Source organism: Ipomoea nil, unplaced genomic scaffold (genome assembly GCF_001879475.1).
Source record: "Ipomoea nil cultivar Tokyo-kokei standard unplaced genomic scaffold, Asagao_1.1 scaffold1317, whole genome shotgun sequence".
Lineage (NCBI taxonomy): Eukaryota > Viridiplantae > Streptophyta > Magnoliopsida > Solanales > Convolvulaceae > Ipomoea > Ipomoea nil.
This window is the reverse complement of record NW_017617745.1, coordinates 3,384,907-3,407,520: the sequence shown is the minus strand read 5'-3', so window position 1 is coordinate 3,407,520 and position 22,614 is coordinate 3,384,907. Positions and strand designations below refer to the sequence as shown.

Sequence of the window (22,614 nt, the reverse complement as noted above, 5' to 3'; positions counted from 1 at the left end):
TACCAAGCAACCTGACCAACCAAAGACCGTCCCTAGGGAACAATGAATCAAACCCAAGAAGCTTCCCTTGCCCAAAATGCAACAAAAGCCATAGAGGGAAAGATTGCATGGGCAATCCCTGGCGATGCTTCAACTGCGGAGAAGAAGGGCACAAAGCCTTCCAGTGCACTCAACCCCAAAGGCCACGCCCCACCACCACGGGTCAACACGGAGGCACCACCCACCAAGGGAACTACGGCGCTCCCGGGAAAATATTCGTCATGAGCCACACTCAAGCCGACCTCGGGAACGAGAGCAACCTCGAGGAGGGGAACCTAACCCCAGAAGACGAGGACCACGCAAATCCCGCGGGAGAAAACCAAGAAGACGAATTCTGTCTAGGATAAACCGGCAATTCCTTGTAATCACCTTCATAGTAAAACTACTTATTTAGTGATTACTTCGGAATTATTATAAATAAAAGATTCGATCGAAATTCGATCCTGCTTATAAAGATGAAACCAAAAATTATATAACAAGCCAAGCCTCCCATCACTAGAAGACGAAAGAGGGAAAAAGACAAGGACCACACCATCAAGAAAAGCCTAGTGTTGCCAATAGGAATTAAACTCTTGACCTCCCACTTACAAAACCAAGGTCTTGACCACTAGGCTAAGGGTGTTTCTTGAAATCTCAAGGAAACACTCCCTTGTTAAAACCCCTACAAATCCCTAAAACCCACAAAATCCCAAATCAAAAACCCTTCTCCTTCTTCCCCAAATCACCCAATTACCCCTTCTCCCCTCCCTTCCAAAGCCGCCACCAAACTCCGTCGCACCACCACCCACCTCCCTCGACCGGCGCTCGCCCGCCACCGCAACCCACCAGCAGCGCCCCATCCATACGCCACCACCACGGCCGGCAATCAACCGCCGACCGCCTACCCCGCACCCGGCAGCAACCCGCTGCCACGTGACGCCGACGGCGCAAGCTAGTCGCCACCACACGCCGCCACTGCTACCGAAGAAAGCCTCGACACCAGCACGCCGTCGCCTCCCCTCGCCGAGCCAACGCCGGAACACAGCCCACCACCGCCTCCCTCGCAAACGGAGAAAAGCTGCCCGCCGGAAAACTCGCCGGAAAAACGCGCCGGAGACCGCCGGAAAAAGTCATCGGAAAAGGGTCATCCATCAAAATGCCGAAGAAACCCCTCGGAACCCGTATCCCGGAGTGGAGCAACGCCGGCTACACCGTGATAGGAGGTAAAGCCCTTGAACCCGACCAATTTTCTCCGGAATTGGTCGATATGCTTAATCATCAAGGCCTTTTGGATACATACCTCACCATCAAGGGGGATACGTACCCCGAATTGGTGAAAGAGTTCTATCAACACCTAGTGGCTACCAAACGGGGTGATAAGCTAGAAATCGCCACCAAGGTCCGCGGCAAGGAAATTATACTCTCCGAAGGCCGTTTGGCCAAACTCTTAAAATTGACCACCACGGGTGTGTCAAACTACGACCGAAAGGGGTGGATAGATACCCATAACACGGGGTACAAAGACTATCTCGGGTACCTACTCGGGAAGGAGGAAGGATTCACCTTGGCCACACGACCGAATAGAAAATGGCTATCGGCGGAGCAAAAGATATTGGTTATGATTGTAACCGATAGCCTCTTGCCCACGAACAATAAGAGCAAGGACATGGGGAGTTTAGAGTGCACCTTTGCCTATCTCTTGAAACACAAGCTCAAGTTCAACCTGCCGGCCCTCATGCTAAAACACATGGAGTTTTGCAAAACAAGCAACCGACTTAGCCTACCCTACGGGATGATCCTAAGTTGGATCATGGAAAAGAAGGGGGTGGACCTAAGCCACACCGAGGTTAAAACCTCGAATGACATGATCTTTAACGCCCAGAACCTCCGCCGCAATGATATCTACTACACTGAAGGGGGACATTACCTCACCCTCGAAGAAATTTGCCTCAAACCCGAGGAAGAGCGAAGAGAATTGGTCGACCGCTTGGACATCTCCAACAAAAGGCTCAAGCAAGCAATGCAAGACTGTGGGGGTCTGGAGGGGAATGAGGACCAGGAAGAGGATGACGAGCCTAACCCACCGTTGCACCCACGATCGGGAGGGAACCCAAGGGAGCAAAACGAGGGCTCGATCAATGAACGCATACTCGCACAGCTCAACCGGCAAAACCAAATCATGGAGGAAGGGTTCTCATCCTTGATCCATACGACACGCGCACTAGATCAGAGGGTGGAAGCAATCGAGGCCGCCTTGGGCACTCGCGGGGCGTCCAGCTCAGGAGCAGGAGACCGAGGTATACCCAAAAACTTTCCTATCACAACACCACCAGAAGTCCAGTCTACCCCAGCTAAGGCAAAACGCGGGGCCACATTCCTAACTGGGAGGCCAAGATGCGGGATGTCTAGGAGTGAAAGAATGGATTAACACACCGGACTTCGGGGACGAAGCCCCTTGTAAGGGGGGGAGAGTGTAACACCCCGTGTTACGATCCCTAAAACCAATTAATCATTTAACTAATTACCCAAAAGAAAGAATTAAATTACAATAATTAATTAGGAAAAGGCCCACCATAGTCCGTGGGCCCTCACCTCTAAACCCAACCGCTAGCCCTAAAAGGAATAGAATTAGCAAGCCTACTATATTAGTTCCTAATTAGGACTCCTATATATATAAATAGGGGAATTAAGAGGCACCTAGAACCCCCCACCACAATAATCCCTCACCACACAAGAAGTTCCAAGAATTCCCCTAGGAGAAATCAAGAAAGAAGAAAGCTTCAAGAAAGACCCTTCATAGCCAAGGAATTAATTAAGGCTAAAAGGTAACCCATGTCTCAACAAAACCTATTTTCATAGCTATGATTCCCCTCTTAGGATTTCCCCCATATTCTTGAGTGTTGACGATTCATTATGTTAATCTTAGTAATTGGTGTTATGATTCCATGGGTGATCTTGATGATCTTGATGGTATTAAGAGGCTCTTAATGATTATATGGTGTTCTTGATTTTCTTGATGATTATATGATGTTCTTGATGTTTATATGATATTCCTACCGAATCTTGATATTAGAAGATGAATTGTGTTCTTGTTGATTTAAAAATAATTAGAACCCTAGGTTATATCGTGAAATTCGTATGGTATTATTCTTGGTAGATTGGGTGGGAAATTCGTATGTTTGGGTGTTGATTATATTTAGAAAAGCATGATAGGTTATGTGCCGTATGTTCTTGCTTTTGAATCCATTAATTGTCTACGTATTGTTTTCAATTGCGTTTGAAAGTGTCTAAGCATGGTTTCGGGTTCCACAAAGGTCCCCGGGGCGTTTTTGGTGAAAAAGAGTCAGTGGGGGGTAGGGGACCCGCCACCTACCCACGGCCATTATGGACAACGCCGGCAGCGGGCAGCTGCCCGCCGGGCACCCGCTGCCCGGAGTTACGCCACCGGCGGGCAGCCGGCGGTGAACCCTCACCCACCGGCTACCTGCTGGAAAATACCCTACTATGGGATTCCGGCTTCCCCGTTTGATGTTCCCCCGATCCCCGTGGCGTCCCAACGGACTCCGTCTATCGTGCCTTTGTCTAGTTTGATATTACGGGTACCATTCGTAGGTTGTACGAGTCTTATATATTGCATGCTAGATGAATTGGTATCCCGTTGACCTAGGTAAAAGGAGTATGTACCCCTTAGGATTATTCTTAGCATGTGAAGGATCACGCATAGGTTTCGTTATACGTTTTCTCCCCCTTCCCAATGTGTTAATGTGGGTTGCATGTGCTTGCTATGTGTTATGTGTGCATGATACCCAATCCGGTTGCGATCGGATTGGTTATTCCTGAGCTGCGGTTCAGAAGCTGGCTGCGGTCAGATTTACACTCTCGGGCTGCGGTCCACCGTTTGGTTGCGATCAAACGTTTCTACATGAGCTGCGGTTCATATTTCCTGGTTGCGGTCAGATGACATACTCTTGGGCTGCTGTCCACTGTTTGGTTGCGACCAAACTACGATGAGCTGCGGTTCATCGGTCGGTTGCGATCGACCCCTCCGTGTTGCGATACGGGGCAGGGTGCTGCGGGGCCGTGTCAGAGCTATATGCGCTGACCCTCATGTATGGGCATGCGATTGGTCCTGTGGCGCCAACAAAGTGTGCTATGTGATGAGATATGGATGAGTTGTTGTTATGAGTGTCTTGGGATGTGACTTTGGGATTTATGCCGGGAATCGTACATGTTGGGTTGTGGATATTAACTGTGCTTATATTTATCTGCCTTGCCTATTTCCCTATGCTTATGAATTGTATATGCTTGATTATGACCGTTGTCTGTGCTAAGCTCTATCTGTTGAGTCTATTCCCTGTTTTGAAAGCTAGAGTCTCTTAAGATATATCTTCATGCTTCAAAATGGTTTTCCGTATATCTCTATATGTATTGTATTTCAACGCGTTGGAGGGGTTACCAGCATCTCTCACTGAACAGATATATTTGGCTTTCAGGCATGGGCGAGTAGATCACTGGAGCGCGCTAGAGGTTGGGGCGTAGATTAGATAGTTCTTCCCTTTCGGCCTGCGTGCCATGACTTGTATTGATACTAATTGAGATTGTTAGAATCTAGCCTGTGCACCTGAGTTCTCTAGCTCAGGTGTGGCATAACACCCCGTACTCTTATAAATGTTTTGGGATTTATGATTATTTACCTTTGTTATATAGTCTTTAAAAGTTTTAAAAGTTCGGGGTGTTACAGCTTGGTGAAGTGTTAAGTGAAGGTTTTTGTCTACAAGAGGTAACCCATGCTCTACAAAATCTATTTTGCCTACCTATATGATCATTTGTTGGATTCTACATGTGATTTTGCTATGAAATGTGAGTGTTCATGCATTGTCTTGTGAAAATGCATATCTAGAGCTTGTTATTAGGGTTCATGTATGCCATTGCTTGGCTATTCCTTTGATTCAAGTCACTTTGTTGTATTTGGTGAGATTTGGCATGTTTTGGACTTGAATTTGAGCTTGGAGTTGAAAATCCCCGAAGAGATTAATTTTGGTACATGAGTGTACCCGGGGGCGGAACAGCGGGTAGTGCACCACCCGCTGCCCCACCCGCGGTGTACATGGTGGTTTGGGAGGTGGTTCCCGCGGGCGGAACCACAGGTGGGGGTCCACCCGTGGCCCCACCCGCGGGTACACAATGTTGGCTTGTTGGGGATTTGTTCCTCGTGATTCTTTTGACTCGGTATTTGGTCTTTTGACTTCCCGATGTTCTTTTGTGGAACTATTTGAGCGTCTTCTTGATGTTTCGTATGTCTAGAACTATATGGTAGGAATCCATGTAGGTTTTGGTGTCTTGAATCGTGCTAAGTGTTCAACATTGTGATTCGTTGAACCGTGATGAGTCTTGTGTGTTCTTCGGAACTATGTTTGGTTTACCCGTTTGATGAGCATGCTAGTTCGGTATTTAAATGCTAGCGTGTGTGTTGTTTGTCCTTTCCTATTGTTGATGATGACTTGTGTTAATCATCGTTGTTGTTGGACTGTGATCCATTCCTTGTTGAGTATGGTTTCATATCTTCGTTGTGGTCCGTTGATTGATTCCTGTTGTGGTGTGGTGTGTGTGGCTGTACCTGGATTGCACGATTAATGGTATGGGACATTAGTCACCAAGGTACGGCAGTGGTTCTCGTGGTGGCCATGACGTGATTATGGAGTTTGTGACCTGTGTGTAAGGTTCACGTATTTGTTAAAGGGTAACATGTGTTACCAAGGCATGTGTTGCCATGTGTGATCGGTACCTCGTGTACTATGAAATCGGTGGTATTGTTGGAGATTTTCGGAGAGGGGACGACGGTCCTCGGGGGAATAAGATTGGACTTGGTGTACAGGGGTCCTGGAGGTAAAGGTTGGAACTAGATATAAGGTTGGGGTAGCCATAAGCTTGGAACCGGGCATAAGGAAGGCATCTCAATTCGTAATGGGTGATGTCACGAAGGCTTGTGTAGCCGTTGTTGTTTGTTTCTCTATTTGTGACATGCGTTGTCACAAAGGCAATATGTTCCAATGGTTGTATCCTTACGCTCTTGTGTTATGCATGTCGGGTGTTAATCTACTGTGTGATGGTAGATTATACCTTGAGCCGTTCTTGAGTGTCATTATTGCTTCGTGTCGTATTGGGATGTGTTCCCTTATCTTTTTGTGAGTGCAAAGAGTCTTGTGTTGATCTCTATCTTGGCTTTGAAATTGATATATACTATATCCTGTTTCGCAAATGATTTTGTATACATATAAACTATATACATATGATATTTCACATGTATTGGTGGGTTACCAGCATCATTCGCTGACCGGGCATCATTCACATGTATCTGTGTTTCTTTCAGGTGCTGATTAGATGAGGGTGCGGTCTAGAAGCTGTTAGAATAGATCCCCTTTTCTTTATGATGTTTCGGGCCTGCGTGCCTTTGGTTAGACTTTAGACGTTATGTCGTTGACTTTGTTTTTTAGATAGCTGGATTATGATGCAGATGTTTACGCCTGTGCGTTCACTGTTGAGTGAGCATGACATAGCACTCTACGTTTTCCATATATTTCATGCATAAGTCTTCCGCTATGTATGCTTTTATGGTTAGAATTATCTGCATGTTTAAGGTTTAAATTCGTATGGAAATCTGGGGTGTTACAGGGATTCCCAATTGAATCCCAGTTCTTGCCTATAAGCAGGTCCTTCGTGAACCCACCAAAGGTCGGCTTCGCGTCCGAAGTAGAATGAGGTTATTTCTACATGGCGTCCCTCTGGGCATTCTACTACCTCGAAGAACTTTTCGAATGTTCGGATCCATTCTTCGAGGGTCGTGGGATCTTCTTCTCCTGAGAAGATAGGCGGGTGATGGCTTGAGACTTGGCGAGCTACATCTGAGTTTCCGTTCGGCGGCGGTGGTGGTCGGTTGTTGTTATGGAGGATAGAGTTGCTTAGTGTGTGGGCGACTTGAGTCAGTTGCTATAGGTTCTGAGCTAGTGATTCGTGGGCAGAGGGTTCAGGGGTCCTTGACTGACTCCTTGTTGGCGCCATTCTGGTGTTCTACAGGGCTAACATCGATTGTAATGGTAAGTTAGAGGTTCGCATCATTACCTTGATGCTATAATTATGGGGAACTCTTAGGCTAAGCACAGAATAGAGTGAGGAAACGTTAAGCAGATAATGATAGGTAAACTCACAGCCTCATCGCGTGTCCTAAAATTCCGAAGTCCTAGGTAATTAAACACCTAGAGTTAAAGCTTAACATCTTAAAGTCTCAAACTTAGTGTACTATCCTAGATGCAGCCTAGATTCTTAAAGTCTAGCTCTTAACATTCCAAGTGTGTAAGTACCTAGAGTTCAAGCATAATGCTCCAAAGTCTTATCCTAAAGGCATTGTCCTAGGGTCGAACTTAGGCTCTGATACCAACTGTAACACCCCTAAATTTTGAGATATTTAAAACTTATAAAATAAAGGTTGAATCTAACATACAAAACCCAAACAAAGCATAATCTATTCATAAGTGTCAGGGTGTTATGCCACACCTAGGTGCACAGGCTAAACAAATCAAGCATGGTCGATCCATAATTCGATACCAATTACAACCCAAGGCACGCAGGCCATCCACTAAGCTAGAACTAACTAAACTAAGTCCACGGCTCTGACTAACGCGTTCCGTAGCTAAAGCCCATCACCTGAAAAACATTCGGTGTAACAACCGACGGCGAATAATGCTGGTAACCCACTCCAACACGTTAAGTACAATATAGGTAGATATAAGAAACTCATCTTGAAACTGGAATACATATATACTTACGAGACTCTAATTTAAATCCAAGATCAAGACTCAAGACGCGTTAACAGACTCAACAGTATAAAATAATCATAAAGACTAACATGCATCCTAAGAACGCAATACAAGGCATAATAGTGAGATAGGCATATATAATAGCAATTAGACGCAACGAAGGCATTCAAGACAGTCAATTAACAAGTAGTCACCAAAGCACACAATTCATCCTCCAACCTTATACCAAGTTCTAACCTTGTAGCTCCCCTCCGTCCTTATATCAGTTCCAACCTATGCCTCCAGGCCACCCTTATATCACCACCCCTTATGCCTCCGGGCAACTACATGCCCCCACCGACAAACCGCCTATCAACCACCAACATATCAAGATGGTGCCGCAGTGCCATTCAATGATCCGCACCTCTAGTGCCAATATCAAGGGGTTAGCGCATATAGCTCTAACATGACACCGCAGCACTTATAACCTGACACATGCTCAACGACAAGCTAGTCGAAGGTGGGTGTGTGCCTTCAGCACAGTCACCGATATGGCTTGTACCTTTAGTACAATGACCGGGCACAAGTGGTGTCAATCTCTAACAATTCATTTCCACCAATCACAAACTCATTATCATCATCATCATCAGTCACACCGGCCATTGCGCAATGACCACGATACTCATTATCATTCAATCAATCAACACATAATCACATAACAATCAAGACACAACAACAACGACACGTATGACACATGAATTCCTAGAATGATACCTAAAACACCAAACGAGACTCATACACGACAAACGGGGTACAACGGGACACAACGAAACACGAGGAAATATCAAAAGGGGGAAAACATCACCACCCTTATACATTTTCCAGCGGGTAGGTAGCGGGTGGAGGACCACCCGCCGGTGAGCACTCGCTATTCCAGCGGGTGGCCGGCGGGCAGACCACAGCCCTCTGGAACAGTGAACGCGGGCAGCGGGTAGGTGGCGAGTGGTCACCCCCTCACCTACCCCCCACTGGTACACATGCAACTTTTCGGTCTCGGGATCACTCGTGGAACCCGAAACTATGTCCAGACACATTCAAACACATAACGACAACACCACGGACTCAATTAACGGAATTAAACCAAGAATCACACCAAATACGTTCTAACATGATTCCTAAACATACCAAGACCCAACATAAATCATATAACGGTCCAGGAGCATCCGGAACCACAAGAACATCAAGAAATCTATATGCAAAGTCCTAAACACAAGTCCTATTCTAGACTTAACACCCGATCATGCATAATCCCACCCAAAAATATACCAAGAACATCATAATACGAAATTCACGATATAAACCCTAGGGCTCTAGACATAATCAAAATACAAGATCGTTCATATAATCAATCACAATATCAAGAAAATCACGATTATCACATAAACACATTATAAAACCTAGGCAAAGCTCTATCAAGACTCATACACAGAATCACATATCAAAGGAACCAATGAATAAGATATAGCAAGAAAAATAGGTTTTGTCGAGACATGGGTTACCTCTTAGCCCTAATCAATATCCTTGGCTACTAAGATTCTTCTTTAAGATTTCCCTCCAGTGGATTCCTCTATGTTTAGTGGCAAGGAGGGTTCCTCTGTAGGTTTCTCTTCGGGAATACCTTGTGTGGTAGAATTAACTGTGGTAGGGTTTCTAAATGCTTCCTAAGCCCCTATATATAGATTCTGGAGTCCCTACTAGGGTCTGAATGGTCACGGTCCACTTATCCTATTCCTTATAGGATTAAGGACTTGGTTAAGGATAAGGGTCCATGGTCCATTGTGGACCACGCTAATTAATTGATGGGGATTCTAATCTAATTAAATCATTCTTAATTATATGGTCACGGAATTAATTAATTTAGATACGGAGGCCGTAACACGGGGTGTTACAACGCAGCTATACACTCTGGGTATATTTCCAATCAAGTAGCCCCCTGGTTTGTGCCCTGATGCCGGGCTAACGTGGAAGAGTTGGACTACTGAATCCGACTAAAATCCTACGTAAAAATCTTTCAGAAAGGTTGGAGTTGGGTGCGGCGCAGGTTCATCACTAAGCACGCAAATGACCGTCCATGTTTAACACACATGTCGTAATGTCGCTACCCACCCGGCCAGGGATTAGTTTCGAAATTTTTAAATTTCGTGCCGCTATCGTCTATAAATACAGCTTTGTTTAGCGACAAATTCAAGCATTCATTGTGCGAAATCGAGATCTTCCTGAGCTTACAACTTGCAATGAATCGACTGCTTCATCAGATAATCAAGTGTTTTTTTTTATCATTTTCTTGGTAAGTGCCTTCCCCGTTCTATTTAATTTTGAACTTTAATGTTGTCCTTCGTTTCAATCTTTTATCCATCCGGCCTTTCCTTTTCAAAATGTCTTCCTCTCTTTACGGAGGAGAAATGTCGGACACGAATAGTTAGAACGTCTTTGTTCAAGACTACAACGACGAAGTGGAGATCGGGTCTTTCTCCCTATCTTCTTACGACTCGACAAAATGCGAGGTCGAGGAATTCTCTAAGGTCTTGGCTAAATCCCCGAGCATCGCAGCGGATCAGGCCGACGATAGGCTGGGGACGTCTACTCGATCAGATCAGGAGGAAGCGAGGCCTTCGGATCGGGTAACCTCTTCTCGAATTCTCCCCAACCCCGGTCCTTCCACCTCTCAGACCGCCATGATTCCCCCAATAACTTCCTCTGCTTGTGGCTCATCACCCTTTATCTGAGCTCCGACCTTAGTGAGTGGGAAGTACAAATATTTAAGTAGTGAATACGTAGAGACCTATTTCCCTTTACTCACCCATTCCAAGTTCCAGTAGATATCCACTCTCCTACGTGGTCGGTTAACATACAACACCCAACGAAGCCTCGGGAACATTATAGAACGCCATATGAGAGACTGGACCCGAATCCATTTGGACTCTCTCAAAGCCCCACTTGCTCTCCCGTTCAGCCAATTTCTTTCAGCCTTCCTCCAACTTTACGGGGCCCTTCCCGACCAGTTCTGACCAATTACGCATCATATCCTCGCCTACTTCCCACAGATCTATGCTCGGCATAACGTCTCGTGCACCTTCGAGCTATTTTGATACCGTTTCTCGGTCTGAGCCCTCCCTTCAAAGAATGGAGGGGGTTTTATGATGATTCAATCCCTGGGACACCACTGTAGTATCACGCATTTCCCCAACAACAACAAGCGTTAGAAAAATCGAATCCTCTTCATCATATACAAGTGGCGCCTTCCGATCCCGAACGTGTGGAGATCTTAGTTCCGGAGACACATCTACCTTGCTTGGACTCGCACCTTGGCAGCTCACACATAGGCGATCTCCTCCAAGTATTATGACTACCGGATCTACCGATTTCCTGAGGAATACGCAATGACTAACCTCCAAGAGCCTCGATACGATCTGGATACCAATTATACCCCCGAGATGAAATTTGTCACGGTCGCGATTTCTCCGCAACCTGCCGAATCGAGGACAGGGGGTTATTCACGATCCACCTTAATTCGCTAAATATGGCAGATCGGCTAATTTTATTTATAATGAACTTAATGTATTCTTTTGGGGTTTTGCAATGATGGGATTGGACAAGTCATTCGAGACCACCACTCCCTGAGCTCCCCGCCCTAAGGTCACGCTTAGTAGGAAGAAAGCCACTACCCCCTCTGTTCCTCTCGGTTTGCCCCTGGCTACCATATATCGTGCAAACAAGCTCGGGCGTTGATCTGCTTGTTACCCGAGCTTACGCTATGAGGGGCAATGTCATCGAGGTCAATGATGATGTCCGGCCAAAGAGGCAAAAAGGATTCATCCTCCATTAATCATACTCCGATCATTGACGCCCTTTTGTTCGGGGGCAATTAGATGGCTGCCCTACTAGATAATGTCAGCTTTATCTTGCCTGCCTCAGAGGACACATCCGAGTGAACAACGAATTGGGTCGGCGAGCGCGGAGCTCAGGACCTCATTCAAGTACATACGCATTAGATGTTTTCTTTCCTTCACAGATAACTTGACTAGTCTGTTCTATTTGCAGATGGGCTGCACATTGGCCCACCTCTTCTATCGGGTAGAGGGTGTCGAACAGGCACATCAGAAGCAAGCAAAAGTGGCGAAAAAGACCGTTGCTAAACGGGACGCAAAGATTCGCGAGCTTGAGTCTAAGGTCTCGGATCTCGAGAAAAAAAACGAGACGCATGTCCTCGACTATAAAGCTTCACCAGCCTTCTTCAATGACACTGCTGAGATTCCTAGGATTCTAGCAACTCATGTTTTCGCGAATCGGCCTAATACTAAGCCCTTCTTCAGATCGCTGCTAGGCACCGAACATCAAGAAGAATTGGTCTGGGCATACGTCAAGTGAGCATTTTTATGTGGAAAATGCAAAATGCAGGTCGACGTAAAAGATGTGTTAGCCGAAGCGTTGAATGATGACGACCTAGCAATCATCCTAAGCATCATACATAAGGAGGTGGCGGATCTTGGTCTAGCACTATACACATAGCCCACCCCAACGAGAGCGACTTCTTGGAAACCTGAGGAGATAAGAGAGATAACTCTTGATGGATCTCAGCGTTGCACAATGCTTACTTCTCAAGGGGTCACCCATCATGTAATTACTGTAAGTCAAGTACGCTTAACCACAAAGTTCTTTGCCATATTCTACTTAAAACCATTTGGTGATAAGTAGGTGGACATTAACCATTTAACCAAATCCCTCCATGGTAAGCCATAGCGCCACGTCTCGAATCAAGCAGGGGCTGAACTCAGCCAACCTAGTTGACGCCCAACAATCCCTCTCTCAGCACCTGTCACAACCTTTGATCACCAAGCCAAGTTGCGCAGTATGCCTGAATCAGTCCTTAGCCTCCGCACCCATCATCTCTGTTAGGAATAAAGTGTAATGGTTTTGATATGCCAAATTTGTATTTGTAGATCCCCCAATTTTATTTCATAGGTCTAGTAGAGTCTTAGACCATGATCGGGAAATTATTTAATTATGAAAAGAGAAAAACAGAGGAAAATGGATGAAAATAGAAGAAGAAGATATAAAGCCGAAAATCAAGAATTTGTCTGGAGAAAATGACAAATTGAAGAAGAAGATGAATGATACAATATTCACGTCGCTACTACTCAAAGAAGATATCCCAGAAGAATTTTCGTGAAGAAAATTAATATTGGAAGAATGCATGAAATTGACTTGGAGATCAAGCATCTATGGAAAGAAAGAAGTACATCAAATGTGATTGGAGATTTAATCAAAAGCTGTACGGACGAAGTGGATGATGCTTGATATATTATTCGAAATGGCTCAAGTGCAAAACTCACCATCAACAATTTTACAAGGTAAAATTTGAGAAGTCAAATTAAATTAATCTGATGGAGTTGGGCGCTAGTTTAAGCTTTGGGCGCCAATTACAAGTGGAAATTGGCTTTGGGCGCCAATTACAAGTGGAAATTGGGAAGCAATTTCACTTGGGTGGCAATTGGGAAGCAATTTCACTTGGGTGGCAATTGAGATGCAATTGCACTTGGAGCCAATTCAAAGGAATTGGGAGCCGATTTCATAGAAATTGAAATTGGGAGCTAGTTCGAAGCAATTGAAATTGGGAGCCAGTTTCAGAGAAATCAAAATCAATTGAAATTGGGAGCAAGTTTCACATGGAAATCAATTCAATATGGGAGCCAATGTAGAATTGAAATTGGGAGCCAATTGAGGTTGTAGTATGGGATGCAATTTCAAAGTTGGGGACCGATTCAAAGAAGACATGGAGATCAAATTGAATTGAGATGAAATTCAATACCAGGAGAAGTCTGGGAGCCAATTTCAAAGTCAAAGTCAACAATTCAAATTGGGAAGCAATTGAAAGCACCAGGAGCAGTTGAGGAGCAGTTGGGAGCCAATTGCAAGTCAAAGTCAATTGGGAGCCAATTGCAAGTCAAAGTCAATTGGGAGCCAATTACAATGGAGAAATTCAAATTGGGTGCCAGTTACAAGCCAATTGAAATTGGGTGTCAATTACAATGGAGAAATTCAAATTGGGTGCCAGTTACAAGCCAATTGAAGTCTGAGAAGTCTGAGAACACCCAGTTTCTGACATCTTTGCAGAAGATAAGATAAGATCTCTGACAAAAAGATATAAGATTTCAAAAATGAGAGTGTCTCTTTCCAACGGACAGATTCTCATTACCAGCTATAAAATGATGAAGATATGAAGACTTGAAGACAGGGAACTTACGAACAAGAGAGCAGAAAATTCGAATCCATCAAAGGGATCGAATAGAGCAATTAAGCTTGAAAGAGCATAGAGAAAAAATCTCATTTGGTACAGAGCATACCAAAAATCTTCAAGTGAGAAGTGAGAAAAGAAAAAGAACTCAGAGAGCTTCAAAAGAGAAATATTCTGAGAGTTCTAAAACAGAGCAAAACAGAGCATAAATATCAAGTGCTTTACTTGATATATTCAAAGAGAGAAAACACTCAGAGCTGTCAAGAGAAATCATTCCAGAGTGTTTATCTTCATCAAAGAGACCTGCGCATCATTGAAGATCATCTACAGAGTCTCAGAAGTTGGAAGCAAGACAACACTTGTTTTGGAGCAAAACAAGAGAAGGGAGGAAAGTAGCACGGAGCTGTGAAATCCTGGATTGTCACACGGAGCTGTGAGATCCGAAGCAGCAGTGTCGGAGGCACTGGGCGTGATTGGTGTGGGCTTGGTGATCAAAGCACCAGATCACGGATACGTTTCTACCGGAGTGTGGAAGACAGGGGGAAAGTAACGCGGAGTCGTGAAATCCTGGGATAGTAGCGCGGCGACGTGAAACCCGAAGCAGCAGTGTGGTGTCACTGGGCGTGATTAGTGCGGGCTTTATGATCAAAGCACTAGATCATGGAAATTCATTGTATCTTGGAACCAAGGAGTGGTAGATATAGTGAATTGGCTCTTGGAGAAAAGAGCAAGTGGAGTAGGAGGATTACACCACCTCGCGAACCACTATAATTGTCTTGTGTTCTTTACTGCTTTCTTTACATACTGCTCTTTACATATTCGCTCTCACGAAGATATACTGCTCACACAATCTCACACACACTTTATGTTTAATTATTTCCGCTGTGCACCATACTCTAACAATCTAGTTATGAGTTTTGGTTTATCTCTGTCTTAGCAATTGTTGTGTTGTGCGAAAAAGTTTGAAAGTCTATTCACCCCCCCCCCCCCCCTCTAGACTTTCACCTTACCTCTTTTGGGACCAACAATCTCCCTCCTAAGATTGGACTTGGCCCGACCTACGCCCATATCCCATCTGGGAATGGACTCGGCTTTTGCCTCACCATCGATTCGAACCCGTGACCTCGGCTCTAAATCCAATTGATGGATCTCAGCGCTGCACTATGCTTACTTCCCAAGGGGTCACGCATCTTATGACTGTTGTAAGTCAAACACGCTTAACCACAGAACTCTTTGGCTATCTGGTTCCAATTTCCTACATAAAACCAATTTGTGATAAGTAGATTGACATTAACCATTTAACCACATCCCTTCATGGTAAGTCATAGCCCCACGTCTCGAATCGAGTAGGAGCTGAACTCAGCCAACCCGACTGATGCCCAAGAACTCCTCCTTCGAAAGAAGTCTGATTGTTCGGGAGCCCGACCCCGTTGTGTCGGGTAAACCAATTTGAACTATATATTGGGAGCTCGACTCCACTTGTGCCAAGCAAATTGACTTTAATCACACCCTCTTTATTACCTATTTCATATATGTTGACAACTTTTACAACATCAAAAAGTCGGGGTTTCTCTTTGGTGGCGCTTTCTACCTTATAACCCTAAGATCCAAACTGCAGCAGCAGAGCTCCTTAGAACTCCTCGACGTCAAGCATCGTCAAACGCAGCAGAGCTTCACCCGTCGCCGTCACTGTGCAGCCGTCATCGTGCAACAGAATGCAGAACACAGAACTCCTCGACTAGTAATTCTTTAAATATTTCCTCTGATTTTTTTTTTTCTGAAAGCTAATTCCTCTTACTTTATTTCAAATCGAATTGAATAGTTCATATACAATTGATTGAGTGCCCTCCGCCTTGTTGAACCCTCCTAAAATTTATTATGATTTGAAATAGAATAATTCATATAGTTCATAACCCTAATTTGAAATATGTTGAACCCTCTGTGAATAACTTTGAATGATGAATTGAATATGAATTTTGAGATTACATAATCAACTTTGAACTGATTTTATGCATTAGAATTGTATAATGTGTAATATGTATAGAAGTTGGATGGATCAATTAATTGTGTTGTGTTTTGTTTTTTGTTTTGATGTTTGAATAAGGGTTGTATAGGACTTTGTGACTCTTTGTACTGTAGAAATTAGAATTCTTGCTAGTTTTAGAATGTTGAAGTTCATGGTTTGTTTAAGCTCTTCCTTTTATTTTTTGTAGTTGAATCACAATTGCGGGCTTTGGCTTTAACATTATCTGTTATTTTAGATAATATTATTTGGCTTTAACTATGGCTTTGAAGGTAGGTTACAATATTCACTTAAAAGTTTGATGTTAAAGGTTTATACTTTTTTACAGATGGAGGATGGAAAGGTCTCGGACAAACATTTGTCTTCAGCTGCAACATTTGTGGAAGGTGGAGTTCAGGATATCTGCGATGATTCTTGTAGCATATGCCTTGAAGCATTTTGTGACAGTGATCCTTCAACAGTATGTATTGGTTTTCACATTTTCGAATATTGTGGTTTGATATTGCATTGCTCTTAGTAATAGACTAAGTGTCATTCTCCGTGCAGATTAATGTTCGCAAGCATGAATTTCACCTACAGTGTATCCTTGAATGGTATGTTATTTCTTATTATAATGTAATAAGATATCGAAAAACTGTTTGTTCTGTTATTATGGTGGCTGGAATAGCATTTGGATGAAGTTGTATTACTTATCAAAAGTATTTATTACTCTATTCGGGAATTAGAAGGTAATAGAGTCCTGAATGGTTTTGCATTTTCGTTTTACATGGGCCAGAGAAGCTCATAGTGTCCCATGTGCTTGCAGCCTCTTAGTGTGAAAGACCCCAACTGGTATATGTTTCTTATACTAAACCGTCGACACTAGTATTCCTAAATACTCATTTGAGTAGTTTGCTGACTTGTGCTCATGCTTGCAGCCAGGAATTGTTTGATGCAGTAGAACACGAGAGGAATATCAGGATGAATCCTCCGAGAAACATTACAATTTTTCATCATCCTACTTTAGGTATCATTCTTAAGAGTGTTTTGGAAAATTTAACCTCATTTTATTTTTTGCTATTGTGTGGCTTGTGTTTAACCTTATGGTATTCAATTTATTCAATTCCGTCATTTGTTAATATTCTTGTGATGCTTTCTTTTATAGGAGATCTCCCCATTCTTCTCCTAACAACCAAGATAGAGTTGGACCATTCGATTTTCAGTTTTTCTCGGAATCTATAAAATCTCGACTTAGTGCCTTTTCAATGAGGTATCTAGATAAATATGTGTATATTTTCCACTTCTGGCTTTCTACTGAAATGTGCTTATTATTATCTTTTCTATTATCATTTATAGATATAACGAATCTATCACAAAGAGTACAAGAGGATGGAAGGAAAAACTTTTCGCTCAGAATAATTCAATAGTGAGTCACGGCTCTGAAAGTAGGAATGAGGTGGCTGCAGATATTGTCACTGTGTCACGCATGATGGATCATCTTGAAACTAGAGAGGCTAATAGGACTATGCCTTATCCTATATCAAATAGAATGGACGAGAATATAACAACAGTTTACGCGGAACAACATATCTTAGCAATTGATGGCAATCACTCATTATGCAACAACGACTTGATGCTATTGATGGCGGGATAGCGGGTACTTCATTATCATCTCCATCTCAAATCAATTGATTTTAATGGTTGTTTGTTAAGACTATTACAATGTTGTTTAGACTTGAATTGACTATTATTATGTATTATATGTGGATTGATAATGGATTGTTATGTTGTTTAGACTTGAATTGACTATTATTATGTATTAAATGTGGATTGGAAGTGTATTATTATTACTTGAACTTAATGTAGAATTATGTTCTATTTTATTTTAGAATTAATAGTATTTTTTATGTTAATATTTTAAAAACATTCATTACTATTTAAAATTTATAATTTTATTTTAAAATAATTCAAAAAAAATGCGACGCAATCGTGACAGAATATAAGATTTGCGACGGAATATTTGATACAAACAATGCGATGGAAAACATTTCCGTTGTTTTTTTTGCGACGGAATTGGCGACGGAAAAGATAATATGGCGATGGAATATTTGGTTCAGAAATAGTGACGAGAAAAGTTCCGTTGCGAAAATTGCAACGGAATTGCGACAGAACATTTTCGTCGCAAAATGGCGACGGAAGTATTCCGCTGCGAAGTCCGTCACCAAAGTTTGCAACGGAACTATTCCGTTGTAGTGGTTTTATAAACATTTTGTCGATCTACGGATCGTGGTCGGGTAACTATGTCTTGGGCCGTTGGCCAATCCGGACAAGGCAAGCAAGGGCATACCGATCTGAGAATCATTGGGAGGAATCTCCCTTTTCTCCCACTCGTTATGACGGGAATTCGATGACCTAGAGGCCAATACTAACCTGGTAATCAGCTACTTGCTAATCTAGGGATCAGGTTTTTATATTATTTTAGGTCGGGTAAATGTGACTGAGAATTCTATTGAGGGGGGAATAATATGGTTGGGAAGTTAAATAAAGGTCTAATCACATGAAGTCGAGAAGATAAATAAATTTGATTGGTGTGACCGGGAGTTAAATAAGGCCCGACCACATGAGGTCTAAAGGCTCCGAGTGGAGTGGTGTAGCTTGGGAGCATAGAAGTCCCCCCCCCCCCCCAGTAAGTGCAATAGATGTTCTTTATATAGAGTGTGGAGAGGTGACACATGTCAGTAGTCCGATATGTCCTCTATTTGACCACGTGAAGGTCGAGATGCTCATCAACCGAGAGGTCTACTAATTAATGAGACCGAGAGGTCTACTAATGATGAGACCGGGAGGTCTATTAATAAATGAGTCCGGAAGGTCTACTAATAATGAGACCAGAAGGTAGGCATGCACTCTCAAAGTCGAGAAATGCACTAGTGTGCTCAAGAAGTATACTAGTGAGGTCGGAAAATTCACTAGTGAGATCCGTAGGGCAACAGTGAGGTTGGGAAATGTACTACTGAGTTCAGGAAGTGCACTAGTGAGGTCGGAAAATATAGTAGTTAGGTAGGAAAATACACTAGTGAACTCTGTAGGGCAAGAGGGTTGCCTTGTAGCATGATGGCCTCCCGGGTTCTTTTTCAATTTTGATTAGGTCAAGAAGTGGCCTGACCTAATTTAATTGCCTATTTTGTAGGGATCAATATTTACCCATCAAGGGATCAGATTTCTATTATGACCAAGAGGTCCAATTTTATCAATCAAGGGATTAGATTTTTCACGATCTAGGGATCGTATTTACTGTGATCTAGCGATCAAATCTTACCAATCAAGAGCTTGGATTTTTCACGATCTAATGGTAGGATTTGGGCTCGAATTCTTCTGTCTCTTAACACTCGGATTATCCACGCGCCGAACACCATACCTCAACTATTATACAACCATATAAGGTTACATCTTAGGTGGATCGGACTCACAAGGATGCTGCTAACTTCTGTTCCGACCAGCCGTCTTCGTGTAACTTATTACATTTTTGCAAAACGCCTAGGATTCCCATCTAGGGAAACACGGAATTTCTGTCCAATTCCCCGGTCTCAGAACATGCCCTAACGAAGGGTAATAAGGGCAGCTCTACCAGCCCCACACTCGTGTGGTGCTAAGATCGACACCACAAATAAGTAAATGAAGTAGTTCAATAATTTTCCGACCTAGAGATCACCTCAGTTACGATTCGACGCCCAAGGTCATTCGGTTAGACAGTCAGCGATGTTCTCCTATCGATTGCTCGTGCATGTTACGATTAAGGGTTCAAATCTTATCAGCTTTGTATGTATTAAGTTTAGGTTAAACGTGGTTACAAGTTCACAACTACGGTGGTCGATCGCCTGAATGGCCTTAATTCACCTATACAATTGTTGACACTAGGATCCGCGATTGTTTTCGTATTCCAAAGGGCCAGTAGACGTCCGGATTTGAACGTGAGCGCGAGCTCAAATTCCAACAACTTTAGGGTCGAGGTTCATTCTATTGTCATAATTTTATCAATAAGTTTTACCAATAAGGTGATCAGATTTTTAACATGATATATGGATCAATTTTTATCGATCAAATGATCGAATTTTCATCGATCTAGAGACCGATTTTACTACAATCCAAGGATCATTTTTTTACATCAATATAGGGATTGAAATTATACCATTTGGTATTGACATTGATCTAGAAATCGGAAACTTAATTCGATTTAGATACCCTTTTGATCAGCATAAAGGTTAGGCTTGACGCATCTTCTTCCGACGCGAAGGTCCGGTTCTACATCGTTTAAGGGATTGAATTTGCTGCGGTTTAGGGACCGTCTTGTGCCGACACGGAGTTCAGGTTTTGCATCAATCTAGGGATCGGACACGTTACGATCTAGAGATAGTTCTTTGGATTTATTCTTCGATCAAGAGATCGAGCATATGATGACCTAACTTACATTACAATACAACATAACTAATTTCATTCACTAAACATGCATTACATCAAGGCCATTACAAAGTTTACTATATTCGAACTAAACTAAATTAACAAGTAGCCGATTGGTCGGCTAGTCGTTTTAGATACCGGTATCACTTTGCCACTAATTCAAACGACTATTTCCAACGCAGGGGGCCTGACGACGCCTTCAACTTGATATATTACCGAACTCCACATCCTCTTGTGGTTCCTCGGATGATTGCCCATCGTGTTTCCTCACTCAGAGACATGCTCCTAATCGGTGTCAAGCTAGTGACCGCGAGTCATTATCACTGTAATTAATTCCACCCTGACCCAATCGAGATTGGACTGGTCGGGGGTATGGTCGGGTGACCGATTGTGATCTTGTTGACTTGTAACTGCCATTGTCATCAGTGCTGGTGGTGTTCTAGGGATGTTTGGGATGACAACGTATATGGGTTGTGGAGGTTGGGGCTGATGTAAAATGAGTACTGGTGGATGCAGGCCAATGGTTGAGTGATAAGGGGGTGAAATCACACACCTCTGTGACGTGATGTCCCATCCAAGAATCGGACTAATCTGAAGAGGATTTATAGTTTGGCTCAGGGTGAATGGGCGAATGCTGTCCGAATTAATCGTACTGAGGTTAACTTGACATGGGTCGATCAACCCAATCTGATGCATCTGATTTGAAGGTCAACGAGGTCGCAATCGAGAGCATAGGTCAAATGATTCGTGATTGGGATCCTTTTTTGCCAACGGAGTTATGCTGAGGATGCCCACAGAATTACCTGATGGAAAAATACCCATATGCTACAAATAGGTCTACAAGGTCAAACTCAAAGCGGATGGCACTGTTGAACGCTACAAGGCTAGGTTGGTGGCTAAGGGCTACACACAACAATTAGGGGTGGACTACAATCGAAACTTTTTCCCCAGTAGCTCGGATAACCACCATTCGGACTTTCCTAGCGGTGGTTGCTTCTAAGGCATGGCATGTTCACCAATTAAACAACAACAACGCTTTTCTTCATGGGGATTTAGAGTGAGAAGTGTATATGGTTCTTCCCCCGGGCTTTCAAGCAGAGAAACCGAACCAGGTTTGTAAGTTGTTGAGATCGTTGTATGGCCTAAAGCAGGCGAGTCGACAATGGAATGTCAAACTCACGGCAGCCCTCCTAAATTATGGTTTCAAGCAATGCATCGCTGATCCGTCTTTATTCACTAAAGGAACGGGCAGCAGCTACATTGCCCTTTTGGTATATGTTGACGACATTCTAGTAGCAAGCAGTGAATTAATTCTCATCCAACAACTGAAGGACGTACTGGATAAAGCTTTTAGAATCAAAGACTTGGGTGTTCTAGGCTATTTTTTGGGTATTGAAGCCAAAGTTTCCACTGCCGGTTTGAACTTGTGCCAAAGGAAATATGCAGTTTACATTTTAAGTGATGCTGGATTCACTGATTGTAAACCAGTAAATACACCTATGGTTCCGGGAACCCATCTATTCCAAGAAGATGGCACAGCTTTGACGGATCCGGGAAGCTATCGGCGATTGATTGGTATATTGTTATATCTCACGGCCACAAGGCCGAATATCACATACACCGTTCATAAGCTCAGTCAGTTTGTTAGCTCACCTACTGATAGGCACATGGCCGCCGCGCATCGTATTCTCCGTTATATCAAAGGTTCTCCCAGTCAAGGACTGTTTTATCCAGCAACAACCACTCTTCAACTCAAAGCTTTTTCTGATTCTGATTGGGCTTCTTGCGCTGACACTCGCAAATCCGTTACAGGCTATTGTATATTTCTTGACACATCTCTCATCTCATGGAAATCGAAGAAATAGGCAACGGTGTCAAAGTATTCTTCCGAGGCGGAGTATCGGGCTCTTGCAGCCACTGTTTGTGAATTACAGTGGATCACCTCCCTTCTTCAAGACCTGCATATTACTGTAAGTGTTCCTGCCACTGTCTTCTGCGATAATAAATCGGCTATTGCAATTGCTGAAAATAGTGTTTTCCACGAAAGG

At 43.4% G+C, this 22,614-nt stretch overlaps 2 protein-coding genes and 1 long non-coding RNA gene across 3 annotated transcripts; all 3 read left to right on the top strand.

The window, feature by feature from the left end:
* Positions 1-16,396: 16,396 nt before the first annotated feature.
* LOC109185315 (E3 ubiquitin-protein ligase RHF2A-like) lies at positions 16,397-16,932 on the top strand. The gene is made up of 3 exons (XM_019335291.1): positions 16,397-16,589; positions 16,676-16,722; positions 16,898-16,932. The coding sequence occupies exons 1-3, from the start codon at positions 16,431-16,433 to the stop codon at positions 16,914-16,916; spliced, it is 225 nt and encodes a 74-aa protein (XP_019190836.1). The 5' UTR covers positions 16,397-16,430; the 3' UTR covers positions 16,917-16,932.
* A 324-nt stretch (positions 16,933-17,256) lies between these two features.
* LOC109185317 lies at positions 17,257-17,653 on the top strand. The gene is made up of 2 exons (XR_002054960.1): positions 17,257-17,378; positions 17,465-17,653. It is a non-coding gene; the product is annotated as an uncharacterized LOC109185317 (long non-coding RNA).
* Positions 17,654-21,636: 3,983 nt separating this feature from the next.
* Positions 21,637-22,431, top strand: LOC109185254 (uncharacterized mitochondrial protein AtMg00810-like). The gene has a single exon (XM_019335236.1). The coding sequence runs from the start codon at positions 21,637-21,639 to the stop codon at positions 22,429-22,431; it is 795 nt and encodes a 264-aa protein (XP_019190781.1).
* The last annotated feature ends 183 nt before the right edge of the window (positions 22,432-22,614 follow it).

What these genes read in the sequence shown, in the direction of transcription:
- LOC109185254 (XM_019335236.1), top strand. Translation starts at nt 21,637, where the DNA reads ATGGTTCTTCCCCCGGGCTTTCAAGCAGAGAAACCGAACCAGGTTTGT.
- LOC109185315 (XM_019335291.1), top strand. Translation starts at nt 16,431, where the DNA reads ATGTTAAAGGTTTATACTTTTTTACAGATGGAGGATGGAAAGGTCTCG. An exon ending in GTGACAGTGATCCTTCAACA is followed by an intron (nt 16,590 to 16,675) that starts GTATGTATTGGT and finishes TTCTCCGTGCAG; the next exon opens with ATTAATGTTCGCAAGCATGA.